This window comes from Microchirus variegatus (assembly GCF_963457635.1).
Source record: "Microchirus variegatus genome assembly, chromosome: 15".
NCBI classification, from domain to species: Eukaryota; Metazoa; Chordata; class Actinopteri; order Pleuronectiformes; family Soleidae; genus Microchirus; species Microchirus variegatus.
Genome location: NC_139816.1, coordinates 24,152,783 through 24,169,059, shown reverse-complemented (window position 1 = coordinate 24,169,059; position 16,277 = coordinate 24,152,783). Strand labels below are relative to the sequence as shown.

Sequence of the window (16,277 nt, the reverse complement as noted above, 5' to 3'; positions counted from 1 at the left end):
GAAACATCGACTGTCTGTTAGAAGCTCTGTATGTGTGTGAGTGTGTGTGAGTATGTTTGTGTATGTATGAGTGAGTCCATGTGTGTGTGACAGTAGATTAATGTTTATAATTACATTTTTTCAGTTTAGCGTTACTTAATCTCAGTGGCTAATGTTGCTACCCTGAAGATTTAAAGAAGCATGTCACTGTGACAGCCTGCTGGCCCCGTCCCCTTTCTCACATCATAGCACAGTTCAGAAAAACCTTCAGTGATGATTTTTTTCTTGACCTTTAACCCGAAGGTCACCTGTGTGTGGGGAATGTGGGTGTGGCTGTCAGCAGATGATTATCACACAAACTTTCCCATGATGCAGCAGAGCAGGCCATGACCCCTCAGCATCTTTCCACTGCAGTCTGCAGTTTAGGAGCAGGTTCTGTCAGGTTACCATGGCAACAGTTGACCTGTGTGTGTGTGTGTGTGTGTGTGTGTGTGTGTGTGTGTGTGTGTGTGTGTGTGTGTGTGTGTGTGTGTGTGTGTGTGTGTGTGTGTGTGTGTGTGTGTGTGTGTGTGTGTGTGTGTGTGTGTGTGTCAGCAATGGATGGAGAAACAGGAGGTGCTGAGAGAGGCGGAGCCAGGAAGGTACGTCTTCATCGTCATCAGTTTGATTCCTTAAACGTGACTTGAAGTAAATGCTCCGACCCTTCCTCTTGCAGGCGGAGCCTCTGTGTCACTTGACCCCTCCCACCAGGAGCCTCCTGCTCCGGTCTGCCTTCAGTCGACCTTCCAGTCCTCACATAAACAAGCCTGGCCCCACCCACCTTGAGGCTCCACCCAAGACTCCGCGCAGGTATATTCAATTCAATTCAATTTTATTTGTATAGCGCCAAATCACAACATACATCATCTCAAGGCTCTGTACATAGACAACATCATGCAGAGCAGAGAAAGCCAACAATTCACACAATGAGCAAACACTAAGCATCAGTGGAGAGAAAAAACTTTTTAACAGAAGAAGAAATCTGTGACAGAACCAGACTCAAAGATGTGCAGCCATCTGCCTCAACCGGTTGGGGTGAAAGGAAAAATGGGGGACAGAGGAGAGGAGGGGGAGAGAGAGGGAGATGAGGTAGAGACAGAAGAAAGAGACCAGGAGCAGATATACAATTGTTTCATGTTATAAATGTATACAGGACAGTTAGTCAGTCATGACATGTTTAAAGAACTACAGTCATTTATATAAGCAGCAGCAGAGATTGTTGATAAAAAAAATTATGCTGATATTGACTTTTAATGATAGCGGTGATGATATGTATGATAATAATAACCTCGAAACTGGATCTGGATCCTGCAACCTGCAAGATGAGGACACAGAGAGAGAGAGAGGAAAGGAAGGAAAAACACAAACTAGGGAAAGAAAGAACAAGGTTAATGACATATAATCAAGTCATATTCATACCCTGAGTGTGAAAGAGTGAGTGTGCGTGCACCATATGAAGTCTAACTTTAAATACAGAGAGAGTGTCCACCTCCTGAACTGTCAGTGAGAGCTGGTTCCACAGGAGAGGAGCCTGATAACTGAAGGCTCTGCCTCCCATTCTGCTCTTACACACTCTGGGAACCACAAGTAAGCCTGCGTTTTGAGACTGAAGTGATCTGTTAGGGTGATAAGGTAAAACTAGGTCTTTCAGGTATGAAGGGGCTGAACATTAAGTTCTTTGTACGTGAGGAGGAGGATTTTAAATTGTATTCTAAACTGTAGGGGGAGACAGTGTAGAGAAGCTAGCGCTGGAGTTATATGGTCTCTCTTTCTACTTCCTGTCAGAACTCGTGCTGCAGCATTTTGAATTAACTGAAGGTTTCGAATAGACTTGTTGGAACATCCTGATAATAAGGAGTAACAATAATCCAGTCTAGATGTAACAAAGGCATGAACTAGTTTTTCAGCGTCCTTTAAGGACAACATGTTTCTAATTCATAATGTTCCACAGGAGGAAAAAGGCTGTTCTGGTAATTAGTTTTATGTGTGAATCAATGACATGTCCTAGTCTAGAATAACTCCAAGGTTCCTCACAGTGGAACTGGAAGCCATGGTGATGCCATCTAAAGTGACATGTGGTCAGAGAATTTGGATACACACATGGAGGGAGGAGGGGCTTCAATAGAGGAGGATGAGTCTGACTCACTATGTGTGTCCCTGTGTGTGTGTGTATGTGTGTGTGTGTCAGGCTGAGCTTCAGTGGAATCTTCAGGTCGACCTCCAGGGAATCGAACTCTCAACCTTCACCTTCATCTTCATCATCTGCAGCATCTGTCAAACTGTTCACGCGCAACAAAAGAGACAAGGCCAGAGGTGTGTGTGTGTGTAGTAATTCATTTATTTAAAGGGACAGTTCAGTTTTTTTCAGGTTGTGACCTCATCAAATCACATTTCAAATCTCTCTCTCTCTCAGCCCACAGCCTCTGCTCCTCCCCTCCTCTTCCTCCTCCTTCTCCTCAGGTGGAGACGAGTGTGTTCCATCTGGAGACATATGTGACAGAGCCAAGACGACCTGAGACCAGGAGACTGCGTTCTTTCTCTTCACCTCCAGACACAGGACATCACTCCTTCACCTCCTCCTGCTGCTGCCCAAAGAGGCCTCCTCTGGCTCCACCCCTTCCTGTTGGGAACCTGGTGAGTGACAAGTACTCGGGTTCTTCTTCTCATAGGTTCTTTTCTCTAAGGTTCTTCTTCTCTCAAGTTCTTCTATCAGGTTCTTTTCTTGGGTCCTTCTCTCAGTTTCTTCTTCTCTCAGTTTCTTCTTCTCTCAGGTTGGTTCTTCTTCTCTCAGGTTGGTTCTTCTTCTCTAAGGTTCTTCTTCTATACGGTTATTATTCTCTCAGTTTCTTCTTCTCTCAGGTTGGTTCTTCTTCTCTCAGGTTGGTTCTTCTTCTCTCGGTTTCTTCTTCTCTGAGGTTCTGTTTGAATGTTTTCGCTCACATTCACCACAAGTTTGGATCGCCAAAAAGACCAAGACTGGATATGAGGCTTTCAAAATAAGAACCTGAAAGAGTAGAGAAATGTGCAGCCTTCGTTTTATGTATAAAAATCTAGATTTTTTTGTTTTGTTTTAATAAAATGTTCTATTTTTTTTATGTTGAAGAGAAAATTCGATATCATAAACTTAAAATTAACTACACTTAAAAGTATGAAAGTATCTAAAGAAATGAAATGTCGGTCATCTCAGACACAGGTTCAGTTCATCATTTTAGGAATCTGAATAAAAAGTATTTATCGACTTTTCGTTTAACTTTAAGATCCTAACCGGAAGCTGCGTCTGTTAACTCGGTTAGCTTGTCAGCGGCTCCGGTGAAACCCGCGGCCGTTCAGCGGCAGCTCGGCTCCTGCAGGCGGACGCAGACGCGACATGAGGCCGGGACGATCTTTTTCTATCGTGTCCCGGTGAAAAAGCTTTTAAACCCGCGGAGGAAACGACCCTAGGGAGGAAAGGCTCGTTAATGAACGGCGACTGTGAAGTAGGTGCTAGCTAACGTCACCTGCATGTCATCAGTGATGTCGCAACCAAAGCTTATTCACAAATCTGCGCTTTTTAGGGAAAACTCGCGCACACTACGTCATAGTGACACTCAGCGCGTGGACACTTCGTCATCTTAATGACAACATGTCAGGCTGATGTTCGGCTGGTGTGACATCACTTTTAATCAAACATCACGGGGATGCGGGGACGAAATGATCCGTCCCACCTGCGCCAACATCCGTTGTCTCATCCCCTTCATGTGTGCGGTGTAAAGGCCGCACACACAAACACACAGAGTTATTGATGGATGTATCGATCCTGTCCGAGCAGCTGATTATATTCACCCTTCATTGATATGATGTAATAATTAAATGATTAATAAATGCAGTCATACATACATATTTGGATGATACTGTACAACGTTAACTGCAGAAAGCTCTGACGTCACCTGATTGATGGGTCACGTGATGCTGATTGATACTTCATCAATATTTCAGGAGGTTTTGTGGTGCGATCAGGGACAAACAGACCCAAGACGTGTTTGTGAAGTTAAATTCGTTCATCAAGTTTATTGTATTTGTGTGTGTGTGTGTGTGTGTGTGTGTGTGCGTGTGTGTGTGTGTTCTGTGTGTCACGTGTCACGTGTGCAGGTGGAGGTTGCAGACGACATGTCGGAGCAGCCTGAGCCTGACGATGAGGGTGAGACTTGTCTCTTTAAACATCTGCCTGCTGTAGCTTCAGTCAGTCAACAGGGGGAGACATGAGACATAGTGTCTGTGATACCAGTAGGCTTTTATTTTGAAGAGTCAGCTGCAGCAGCATTCACTTCCTCTTTAAAAAAAAATCTGCAATAAATGGTAAACAATTATCAGAGATTCGCTGTTGCCATGACAACTTGCTCACTCGCACACCAAAGTGACATAGAGAAAGGTTGACCTCAGTGACAAGAAGTGACCACATGAGGCAGCAGTAGACCAGCAGCTCCTGTGTTTCCACGGGCTAAAATCACTGATTTGATTTTGGGCTTTGGTGTGGGAGAGTGATTGGTTTACAAAGTTTGTCTAACAGTGTGTGTGTGTGTGTGTGTGTGTGTGTGTGTGGGTGTGGGTGTGGGTGTGTGCTTGCGTGCTTGCGTGCTTGCGTGTGCAGTGTCAGTGTCAGAGAGAGACATCTACACACGCTTCATGAAGTGTCATAAGTGTTATGACATTATCCCGACCAGCTCCAAACTGGTGGTGTTTGATACGACGCTGCAGGTGAGTCACACACACACACACACTCACACACTCACACACACACACACACATGTTAATATTTTATTTGTGTTTCAGGTGAAGAAAGCGTTTTTTGCTCTGGTGGCAAATGGAGTCAGAGCTGCTCCTCTGTGGGAGAGCAAGAACCAGAGCTTTGTAGGTGAGAGAGAGCGAGAGCTACGGAGACGGAGAGAAAGAGAGAGAGTCATGTGATCATCCATCAGTCTTCTTCTCTTCTACAGGAATGTTGACCATCACAGACTTTATCAACATCCTGACCAGATATTACAAATCTCCAATGGTAATACGCACACACACACACACATTCACACCCACACACACACACACACACACACACACACACACACTGACTGTGTGTGTGTGTTTGTCAGGTTCAGATCTATGAGCTGGAGGAACATAAGATCGAGACCTGGAGAGGTGATGATGACGACATCTGTTCGTTTGTTCATTTGTTTGTTTGCAGTGTTGATGTTGTAAATAATAACATTATATGTTAATGTTGACAGAGCTTTACCTGCAGGAGACTTTTAAACCTCTGGTCCACATCTCACCTGACGCCAGGTGTGTGTGTGTGTGTGTGTGTGTGTGTGTGTGTGTGTGTGTGTGTGTGTGTGTGTGTGTGTGTGTGTGTGTGTGTGTGTGTGTGTGTGTGTGTGTGTGTGTGTGTGTGTGTGTGTGTGTGTGTGTGTGTGTGTGTGTGTGTGTGTGTGTGTGTGTGTGTGTGTGTGTGTGTGTGTGTGTGTGTGTGCGCGTGTGCGCGCGTGTGTGGTGAGGTTCATGACTGGGGAGGCACTCTTCGGATGTACAAATACATAGGTCCATAAATATTGGGACATTGATACACTTGAAATGAAACGAAAAAAAATGTGCTTTAACTGCACACTTTCAGCTTTAATTTGAGGGCATTTACATCCAAATCAAGTGAACAGTATAGGAATTACAACACTTTCTATATGTGCCTCCCACTTTTTAGTGGGAGGCACAAAGTAAATGGGACAAACTAAACAATCAACCTTTCATTGTTTAATACTTGGTTGCAAATCCTTTGCATTCAATTACAGCCTGAAGTCTGGAAGGCATAGACATCACCAGACACTGGGTTTCATCCCTGGTGATGCTCTGTCAGACCTCTACTATTGCATTGCATATTGCATTTTCCCTTCAGTTTGGTCATCAGCAAGTGAAATGCATGCTCACTCAGATTCAGGTGATTGACTTGGCCATTGCATAACATTCCACTTATTTGCCTTAAAAAACTCTTTGGTGCTTTTGCAGTATGCTTTGTGTCATTGTCCATCTGCACTGTGGAGCTCCGTCCAATGAGTTCTGAAGCATTTGGCTGAATATGAGCAGATAATATTGCTGGAAACACTTCAGAATTCATCCTGCTGCTTTTGTCAGCAGTTACATCATCAATAAACACAAGGGAACCAGTTCCATTGACAGCCATACATGTCCACACCATGACACTACCACCACCATGCTTCACTGATGAGGTAGTATGTTGTGGATTATGAGCAGTTCCTTTCCTTCTCCACACTCTTCTCTTCCCATCACTGTGGTACAAGTTGATCTTGGTCTCATCTGTCCAGAGGATGTTCTTCCAGAATTATAACAGCTTTGTTAGGCAAATTCTAATCTTGTCTTCCTGTTTTTGAGGCTCACCAATGGTTTACATCTTGTCTCTGTATTCACTCTGGTGAAGTCTTCTTTTGATTGTTGACTTTGAAACACATATATCCACCTCCTGGAGTGTCGTCAACCACAGTGGTTTTCCGTGGTCTTCCAGGTCTTTTGGTGTTGCTGAGCTCACCGGTGCATTCTTTCTTTTTAAGAATGTTCCAAACAGTTGATTTGGTCACACCTAATGTTTTTGCTGTTTCTCTGATGGGTTTGTTTGGATTTTTCAGCCTAATGATGGCTTGCTTCACTGACAGTGACATCACCTTGGATCTCATATTGAAAGTTAACAGCAACAAATTCCAAATGTAAATGTCACTCCTGGAATCAACTCCAGAACTTTTACCTGCTTAATTGAAGATAAAATAATGAGGGAATAGCCCACAATTGTCCATGAAATAGCTTTTCAGTCAATTGTCCAATTACTTTTGGTCCCCTAAAAAGTGGGAGGCACATATAGAAAGAGTTGTAATTCCTACACTGTTCACTTGATTTGGATGTAAATACCTCAAATTAAAGCTGAAAGTGTGCAGTTAAAGCACATCTTGTTTGTTTCATTTAAAACCCATTGTAGTGGTGTATAGAGCCAAAATAAAGAGAATTGTGTCGATGTCCCAATATTTATGGACCTAACTTGACCTTAATTGAAACATTAAGTTGTTTTAAAAGATTTTAATAATGCTTTAATCAATTCCATACTGTTCAATAATACGAGAACAAGAAAAGCAATATATTTCATATATGGTCAAATTCGATTTTTATATTTAAATGTTTTGTTTTTTTGGCTGATCTCTCTTTTTTTTTTAAATTAAAATTGAAAATCGTTTATGGTCTTACGTTTTATATAGATATACAGTATATAGTAAGTCAATGCGCCTGTGGTCAAAATCACTGAATTTACGCATTTCCTGTTCAAATACACGGGAGAACGGTGAGGCAGAAATGAGCTGTGCCTCACCTCTGACGGAGCTGTGCCACATACGCTCAGCACTGCCCCCCTTCAGTACGGCACAGTACTTTCTGCCTCACCCTGTGCATTTTCACTGTGCATTTACTGCAGATCAGAAAGACTAAATAGGTCACACACATTCATGAAATATATTAGACAGACCGTGTATTTGAACAGGAAATGCGTAAATTCAGAAATGTTGAAATCACACAAAAACGAATTTATAGAACAGTCAAGTGGACAAAGTGATTTTCTTTTATCATCATTAGTATTTTACTTGTCATGATTACAGGGGACCCTGACCACACGTCACTTGTGTGCGTGCGTGAGACAGAGTGAGTCGGAGTGTGTGAGTCAAACATTAACATAATGAAACAATAAAAAGTCAGTGAGACATAAAGTATCACAGTCTCTGTGTTACATGTTCAGACTTCAACAGTAAAAAAGACAGAACCATCTCATCATTTCACATATGTATTAAATCACTTCTATCTGATCAAAACCACTTATTAACTGATTAAAACCAAACCACTTATTAACTGACCAAACCACTTATTATCTGACCAAACCACTTATTATCTGATAAAAACCCCTTATTATCTGATCAAAACCACTTATTATTTGATCAAAACCACTTATTATGAACCTCGACGCTGCACCGCTTCACTCTGAAACCTGGCCAAGCTATTGCTGGCCTAAAGAACAATAAAAGTACTGGACCTGATGGCATCCCTGCAGAGGTTATCAAACACAGAGGGTATCTCCTCACATGCTGTCTGCACCTCTTGATCCAAAACATCTGGGAACATGAGATCCTCCCACAGGATGCTAACATTGTGGTGATCTACAAACAGATAGGGGACAGAGCAGCCTGTGGGAACAGCTGCAGGATCTCAGGGAAAGTTCTGGCAAAGGCCACGCTCAGTAGTCTGGTTGAGCACACTCAGAAGACAGAATCTTCAAAATCATTAAATGAAATCTGTAGAGATTTTATTTGGGACAAAATTGAATTTATTATTAACTTGTGCTCAATGACACTTTGACACAGGGATAATCCATAATATGGCCCTTAATGCAAAGATGTCATTGATCTGCAGAAATGTTGGTGCGTGTGTGTCTATGAGTGTGTGAGTGCATGTGTGTAGTTGCTTTTTGATCTTGAGCGTGGTGTGGAGTGTAGCAAAACAGAAGTTGACATGTTTTTAAAAAAAAAAGAGAAAATATGGCATGTCCTGTGATGGATCTTTGTCGCCATGATGATGCTCAAATGATACATTGTGCAGCCCTAGTGTGTGTGTGTGTGTGTGTGTGTGTGTGTGTTTTGAGTTTATTTTAGAAAGTGTAAACCGAGCAATGACAGTGATGTGGCCCCTCCCCCTACTTCTCTCCAGTATCTTTGACGCCGTGTTCTCACTGATCAAGAATAAGATCCACCGTCTGCCCGTCATTGACCCGGTCAGTGGAAACGCTCTCTACATCCTGACACACAAGAGGATCCTCAAGTTCCTGCAGCTGTTTGTGAGTCACCTGAGGGGGGGGGGGGGCTATGGGAGGGGCTGAAGCATGTGTGTGTTTAACATGTGTGTGTGTGTGTGTGTGTCAGCTGTGTGAGATGCCCATGCCAGCCTTCATGAAGCAGAGTCTGGAGGAACTCTCTGTGGGAACCTACACCAACATCGCCTTCATCCACCCAGACACGCCCCTAATCACCGCCCTCTCTGTCTTCACTCACCGCAGAGTCTCTGCTCTGCCTGTCGTTGATCACCATGGTATCTGATGATGATGATGATGATGATGATGATGATGATGATGATGAAGATGATGATGAAGGTTATGAATATGATGTCATCATGTGTGTTCACAGGTAAAGTCGTGGACATCTACTCTAAGTTTGACGTGATTGTGAGTAAACAGACGAGCTGTGTTTATAACCTGTGTGCGTGTATATATTGTGTGAGTGTATATATATTGTGTGTGTGTGTAGAATCTGGCAGCAGAGAAAACCTACAATAATCTGGATGTGACAGTGACTCAGGCACTGAGACACAGGAGTCAGTATTTTGAAGGAGTCATGAAGTGTAACAAGATGGAGGCGCTGGACACCATCGTGGACCGCATCGTCAAAGCTGAGGTGAGACAGAAGAAGTTTTCATTTAAAAATAATGGTGTTTCAGTTCAGGTCAAGTTCTGCTCCCTGTGTGATCTAAAGACCTATGTCTGTGTGTGTGTGTGTGTTTTTGTGTGTGTCTGTGTGCAGGTTCACAGACTGGTCGTTGTTGATGAGGAGTCTCATATCATCGGTATCGTCTCACTGTCAGACATCCTGCAGGCTCTGGTCCTTACACCTGCAGGTATACACACATGCACACACGCACCCACAGACAGACACACACGCACATGCACACACACACACACTTGTGGGTGTGGCTCATCAGATCTGCTTGTGCCTGCAGGTCTCAGGAGGAAAGAGTCTCTACCTCGTCCACCACCAGGACCTGACACTGGACTGCACCAGAACCAAGACCTAGAGCTTAGTTCAAAGACAAACTGCAAACCTGAACCAGATCAAGACCAGGACCAGGTTCAGGAGTCCTGTAAAGAGACGAGCTGTGGTGACGCTGCAGAAACCTGTCAAGGAGAGACAGAGGAGGAAGGAGAGGGGGAGGAGCTAAATGATGAGGAGGAGGAGACAGAGAGGGAGGAGCTAAATCAGGAGGAGGAGGAGACAGAGAGGGAGGAGCTAAATGAGGAGGAGGAGACAGAAAAGGCGGAAGGAGAGGAAGTGAAGGAGGAGAGGACAGGAGAGGAGGAAGGTGGAGGAGATGAAGGGGAAGTGAAGGAAGAGGGAGGAGGAGGTGAGGTAGTGAAGGAGGAGAGGACAGGAGAGGAGGAAGAAGGAGGTGATGAAGGGGAAGTGAAGGAGGAGGGAGGAGAAGGAGGTGAGGAAGTGAAGGAGGGGGGAGGAGAAGGAGGTGAGTAAGAAGAGGTATGGGGGAGGAGTCAGTGTGACGCCCTCTGCTGGTAGACTTTGTCATGACTCTGTGTGATTGGTAAATTGCTGCAGAGGTGGGAGGGGCCTGTGGGTTTTGCGCGAGCCAATCAGATCTCAGCTGGTCTCTGAGAGGATGACATCATCAGTAAACCTGGACTTCCTGCTGACGTGACATCATGAGTGTGTCGATATTTTGCTTTTTTTTGTGATTGACGTTTATATCAATAATAATTACTAAAATTATGTAAACACTGTAGATAAAACTGATTTTATTTAAAGATGATTATAAATTTTAAAAAATATTTTCTTTTCCTCTTTTATGATTCATTTAGACTGAGTTGACCTGTGGCTAAGCCCCGCCTACTTTAGCTCACTCTGACAAACAGCTGTTAGCATTAGCTGCTAACTACAGAGTTTTATTCTGTAGTGTGGGCTAACGTTTGTGTTGTAGCTGTACACTGTAGCTGCTCGGTGTTAGCTTCATGCTAACAACACAAACTTTAGCCCACATTACAGAATAAAACTCTGCAGTTGTTAGCATAAAGCTAACACACTGTAGCTGCTTGGTGTTAGCTGTGTTGTTAGTAGGAAACTAACACTGTAGCTGCTCGGTGTTAGCCGTGTTGTTAGCATGAAGCTAACACTGTAGCTGCTTGTTGTTAGCCATGTCGTGTTCAGGTGAAGATTGTTTTCCTGGTTCTGGTTGTCTGTGGTCCAGAGCGAAGCAGCCACTGAGCTAATCCTAACACGGACGTTTGCCATGGTGTTAGCAGCCACCAGCTAATGTTAGCTAGCTGTCAATTAACTTTATTACTGCAAAGCTGACACTTTCTGTGATTGGCCCGTCTGTGTTTGAGGGCGGGGCTTACCTCTCTCTTTCCTTTGTTGCGTTTGTGGAACAAATGCTCAAAAAAGTTCTTTGTGTTTGTGAACTTGAAAAATAAAGTTTAAATTTCAAAATTATTATGAATCTTGATGTATTTTTTTGTAGCTAACAAAAACATTATCTGCTATGATATCGACTATAACCCTAGTCCTATATAAATAAAATATATATATGTAGATATCTTTATTGAGTGTAAAACACTCTCCCACACCAAAGTCCACAGAAAAAAAACAGTGATTTTAAAGTGGACCTAGACCGGAAGTTCTTATTAACGCTGTTTTTTTTGGTGTGTATCTGTGTCATTACCTTGGTTATGAAGCCCTGAAGTTTCGAAACAAACAGTTCAGCCATTGCTGAGAACGCTGTGTTTTATTGTAATCTCGGGGCTCAGCGAGATTTCTGAAAATCCCGTAATAGTTACATAAATCTCGGGGCTCAGCGAGATTTCTGAAAATCCCGTAATTGTTACATAAACAGCGGTTCTCCTGAACAGCGGATCCTCCTGCTCCGGGCACTAGTCCGGGCACATCCGGTTGCGTACATTGAACCGCAGAAGAAAAATAACGTCCGTTGTGGAGGTGTTTCATGAGCGACCGTTTCTCAATATCCGTACTTGTGCGTACTTGCGTACTCCCGTACTTGTGAAAACGTCATCAGCCTCAGTCCAAGTTCTGTTCCATTTCTTAAGAACGCGAGCAGCGAGTACCGTTCTCATACCCGGAAGTGTTCTCGCTCCGCCCATTTTACCAAGTATGCATCAGGTGGTGACTTGAGCGTACTTGGGAAAGCGATATATCCCAGAATGCATTTCGGCGGAACACAGCAGGATAAAATACAACGGACGCTCGGTGCTCACAGTACCCGGCACATAGCAGCGTCACTTCGGCCTGTCCTGATGAAATGATCCGCTGGCTCAGACGGCTCCGTCATTACATACTTGGTGTGATCGATAGATTTGTTGTTGACATGTTGTTTTGTTTTTAATGCAAACGTTTTGACCTGACAGTGTGAACTTTTGTATAATATTAATGTTTAATTGATTGAAACTTTGAATTTTAGATTTATATTAAAGTCGCACTGTCATTGTATATGTATTGACATATAATGGACAATATTTTATAGTGTATAAAATATTTAAAATGTGAAAATAACAATATATTTATTTATTAAAAGTATTTTACATGTTCATTCATCAACACTGTAGGTGGCGGTAATGAGGCTTAAAAGACCATTCAAACAGTAGAACAAGGAAGTACGCTGCTGTTCCAATTGAAGAATCGTGCTCTTGTACTCCCGTACTTGGCAAGTATGTACTTCAGTCGTACTTCTCAAGTACGTACTTTCCAAGTAAGCAAGTACATACTGGCATACTTGGGTATTGAGAAACGGCCTCTCTATGAGTTTCTGATTGAATCTCAACAGGTGTGTGAGACGTGATGAGCAGGTGAGAGAGGAGGTGCAGAGGAGGGGGCGGGGTCAGGAGGTGCAGAGGAGGGGGCGGGGTCAGGAGGTGCAGAGGGGGCGGGGTCAGCAGGTGCAGCAGCAGGTGGATCAGGAGGAACGTGAGGAACATGAAGAACATGAAGAACATGGACATGTCTTCTCTGAGGGAACAGTACAGGAATAGCAGAGACTCTCAGAGGAAACACACTCAGGTGTTGCTCTTCAACACAGGTGAGCGAGAAACAAACAACTCGTACTGCTTTTCCCGCGCTCTGTCACGCGATAAAGTCCGGTACAATACCGGAAACTGCTGTTTGCAAAGTAAAAGCAGGAAGTAGATGCGGATCAAGATTGTCCTCACGAATTTCTTACTTTACGGATCAGTTTTGTTTCACACGTTATTGTGTGAAACAAAACTGATCCGTAAAGTAAGAAATTCGTTTGAACGGGTAAACGTGGTAAAACGTGGTAAAACTGTGCTCGTGCAAGTTCGCGGTAAACACGTCTGGTGTTAGGTTTCAAAATAAAAGTACACTTCATATATAAAGATTGTATTTATTGTAATTAATTTAACTATTAGTTGCCTGATTATATATGAGCAAATATTTCAGTGTTGTAGAAGAAGAAAAAAACTTCATATTTACATTTAAACTTTTATCCTCTCTCTCTTTATGATTATTTATTTACTTTTTAATAAGAATGTATTATATTTGTGTGTTTGTTTGTTTCTAGTGTTTTCCTCTTCTTTATTTTTTTCTTTTTATGTGTACACACTGACACTGAGTACAGAGAAAAACAGATTTTAGTCGCTTAACGAAAGATACATCGATATAATCTAATAAAATCTATGATATGTGAAGAATATGTTTGTTTAACTGTGTGCGTGTGTCAGTTTCAGAGGAGCTCTCAGACGCTGTCAGTATCGTCCCTGTCACTCAGGGTTTGACCTCGTCACCTCCAGATATCACCTTCATCACTCCTCCTGACCCCGCCACCTTTGACCCCTGGCACATCCACCTGGATCACCACCGCCGCTCCTGCTCTGGCGTCACCGTGCCTCTACCCCCGACCTGTTCCCCGCACACAAACATCAGCAGCAGCTGCTCGTCCAGGTCAGTGTGATGATGCGTTCAAGTCATGTAAGAAAAATCTGTGTATATATATATATATATATATACACAGATTTTGTATATATATATATATATATATATATATATAAAAACAACCATGTCTGACCTCTGAGTGAACACTCCCTCAAGTTTACATCTGCAATCATTTTCTATTATATACATACATATATATATATATATATATATACGTATATACATATATATATATATGTATATATGTATATATATAGACATGGTCAGACATGGTTGTTTTTTATTCTTGGTCGAGGAAAAAGAAGCTGAGCAGTGAAAATTGATTTTTATTTTATTTTGAAAAGGCACAGTAGACATGAGTGAACACTGACGTGTGTCATATTGTGGCTGCAGGCGAGTTTTCATCTGTACATCACTGACATTTAAACACACACAGACACAGTCACACACACATAAAGAAAAGATGGTTTTGTAGTTTTTGGTTTGGTGGAACTGAAGAAAACATGTCCATGGACACACCTGCAGCTTCTCACAGGTGTGTCCATGGACATGTTTTCTTCAGTTCCACTCACTCCTCGTGTGTCTTTGCTCTGTGTGACTTTTCCAGGACAAACATGGATAAGCCCCGAGACAGAAAGACATTTTTAAAATAAACATGTGAATGAAAATCCTCATCTTTAACAAATATGTTTCTGTTGTTTACACAGTCAACATGAAGGTTTCCTACTGAACGCTCTTAAGATAAGAAATGGGCCAAGCTGTGAGCGCCCCTGCTGCTGAGAACCTGAGGCTCACGCTCAGTGAAAACAAAATGGCTTTTAAAATGTGGATAAAACAAAGGTTTTATCCACTTTAACAAAAAGTGGATAAAGTTCAAAGAGTCTGCGTCAGTTTAAAGGCCAATTTCAATTCCTATCTTTACCCTCAATCTTAACCCTCAAGCTCAACCCTTGGCCTCAAACTGGCCCTCAAAACCAAGTGTTGAGGGTTTTGTCACTTAGAAATGGGACACCCCTTAAATGCAGATACGTCTTCAGACTGCGGGGGGCAGAGTAACGCGGAAGCTGCGTCCAGTCTGTCAACTCCAAAAAAGAAGACGAAGAACACATTTACGTCAGGATTATTTATTACGATCCGTTTGTCAGTCAAGTTATTAGGTTGTCAGTTAGTTATAAGATGATACTCATACAAATACCACAACCACGGACATCAGCTGACAGTTACCACACACCACGGCTTATTGAAAAGTAAACCATAGCAAACGATCGCGTGTGCGCACCAGCTGGCTATTGACAAAAGATCGTAAAATAAAAATAAATGTTACGCAACAATGACGTAAGTTATCCATAATATGGCCCTAAACTAAGAACTTAAACTTGCCCCTCAACTTCCTTTTTCTGAGAATCGGGACAGCACTTGCACCTGCGGGAGCGCGCATTTTTGAGATTGAGGGTTAAGCAAGGAATTGGAATTCACCCTGCTCTGATATCTTTGTCACACGTTCACATCTTTATCTCACTGTGAGTTTTCACACAGGAAACTGAAGTTTGGAAACCACTCACTCTCCCACACCAAAGCCCATAGAGAAAATGCTACAGGTTGTCTCCCACCTTCGACGCCTAGTTAACAGCGAGATGGACCCCTGCAGTTTGCGTATCGTCCTGGCATTGGTGTGGAAGACGCTGTCATCCTCCTGCTGCACAGGTCACTGTCACATCTGGAGAGCACTGTGAGAACTGTGAGAGTCCTGTTTTTTGACTTCTCCGGTGCTTTCGACACCATCCAACCATCACTGCTCAGGGGAAAGCTGGAAGGAACTGGAGTCGACTGCCACCTGGCTGCATGGACCACCAACTACCTCACCAATAGACCACAGTATGTGAGGCTCTGTGACTGTTGTCTGCAGCATGGGGACTTCACAGGGTACAGTGCTCTCTCCTTTCCTCTTCACACTGTAAACATCTGACTTCACATTCCACACCGACCGCTGCCACCTCCAGAAGTTCTCTGACACAGCCATAGTTGCTTGTGTGTCTGAGGGAAACGACCAGGGGCACAGGGAGGTCCTCACCCACTTTGTGGCCTGGTGTAAACTGAACCCCTTGCGCATTAACGCCAGCAAGACAAAGGAGGTGGTGATCGACTTCAGGAGGAAGGTTCACCAGACTGCACCGGTGGACATCCAGGGTTTGGACATTGAGATCGTGGAGGAGTACAAATACCTGCACATCAACAACAAACTGGACTGGGCACACAACGCAGATGTCCTTTACAAGAAGGGCCAACGTGGTCTCCACCTGCTGAGGAGACGGGTCCTTTGGTGTGTGCAGGACACTGTTAAAAACATTTCACGGTAGCATCGGGTATTTTTTATGCAGTGGTCTGCTGGGGCTGTGGAAGTTCTGAGAGGGACAGGAAGAGACTCATAGGCTGCACATAGACTACAGTCCTTTT

At 43.3% G+C, this 16,277-nt stretch overlaps 1 protein-coding gene across 1 annotated transcript; it reads left to right on the top strand.

The window, feature by feature from the left end:
• Positions 1 to 575: 575 nt before the first annotated feature.
• LOC310937534 (5'-AMP-activated protein kinase subunit gamma-1-like) lies at positions 576 to 12,707 on the top strand (the record flags this gene model as incomplete). Its single annotated transcript, XM_083901817.1, has 17 exons — positions 576 to 620; positions 695 to 828; positions 2,207 to 2,331; positions 2,432 to 2,652; positions 4,147 to 4,195; positions 4,646 to 4,752; positions 4,828 to 4,909; positions 4,992 to 5,050; positions 5,142 to 5,187; positions 5,277 to 5,331; positions 8,791 to 8,917; positions 9,003 to 9,168; positions 9,264 to 9,301; positions 9,384 to 9,530; positions 9,657 to 9,750; positions 9,853 to 10,011; positions 12,700 to 12,707. The coding sequence occupies 17 exons, from the start codon at positions 576 to 578 to the stop codon at positions 12,705 to 12,707; spliced, it is 1,662 nt and encodes a 553-aa protein (XP_083757943.1).
• Between the last annotated feature and the right edge of the window lie 3,570 nt (positions 12,708 to 16,277).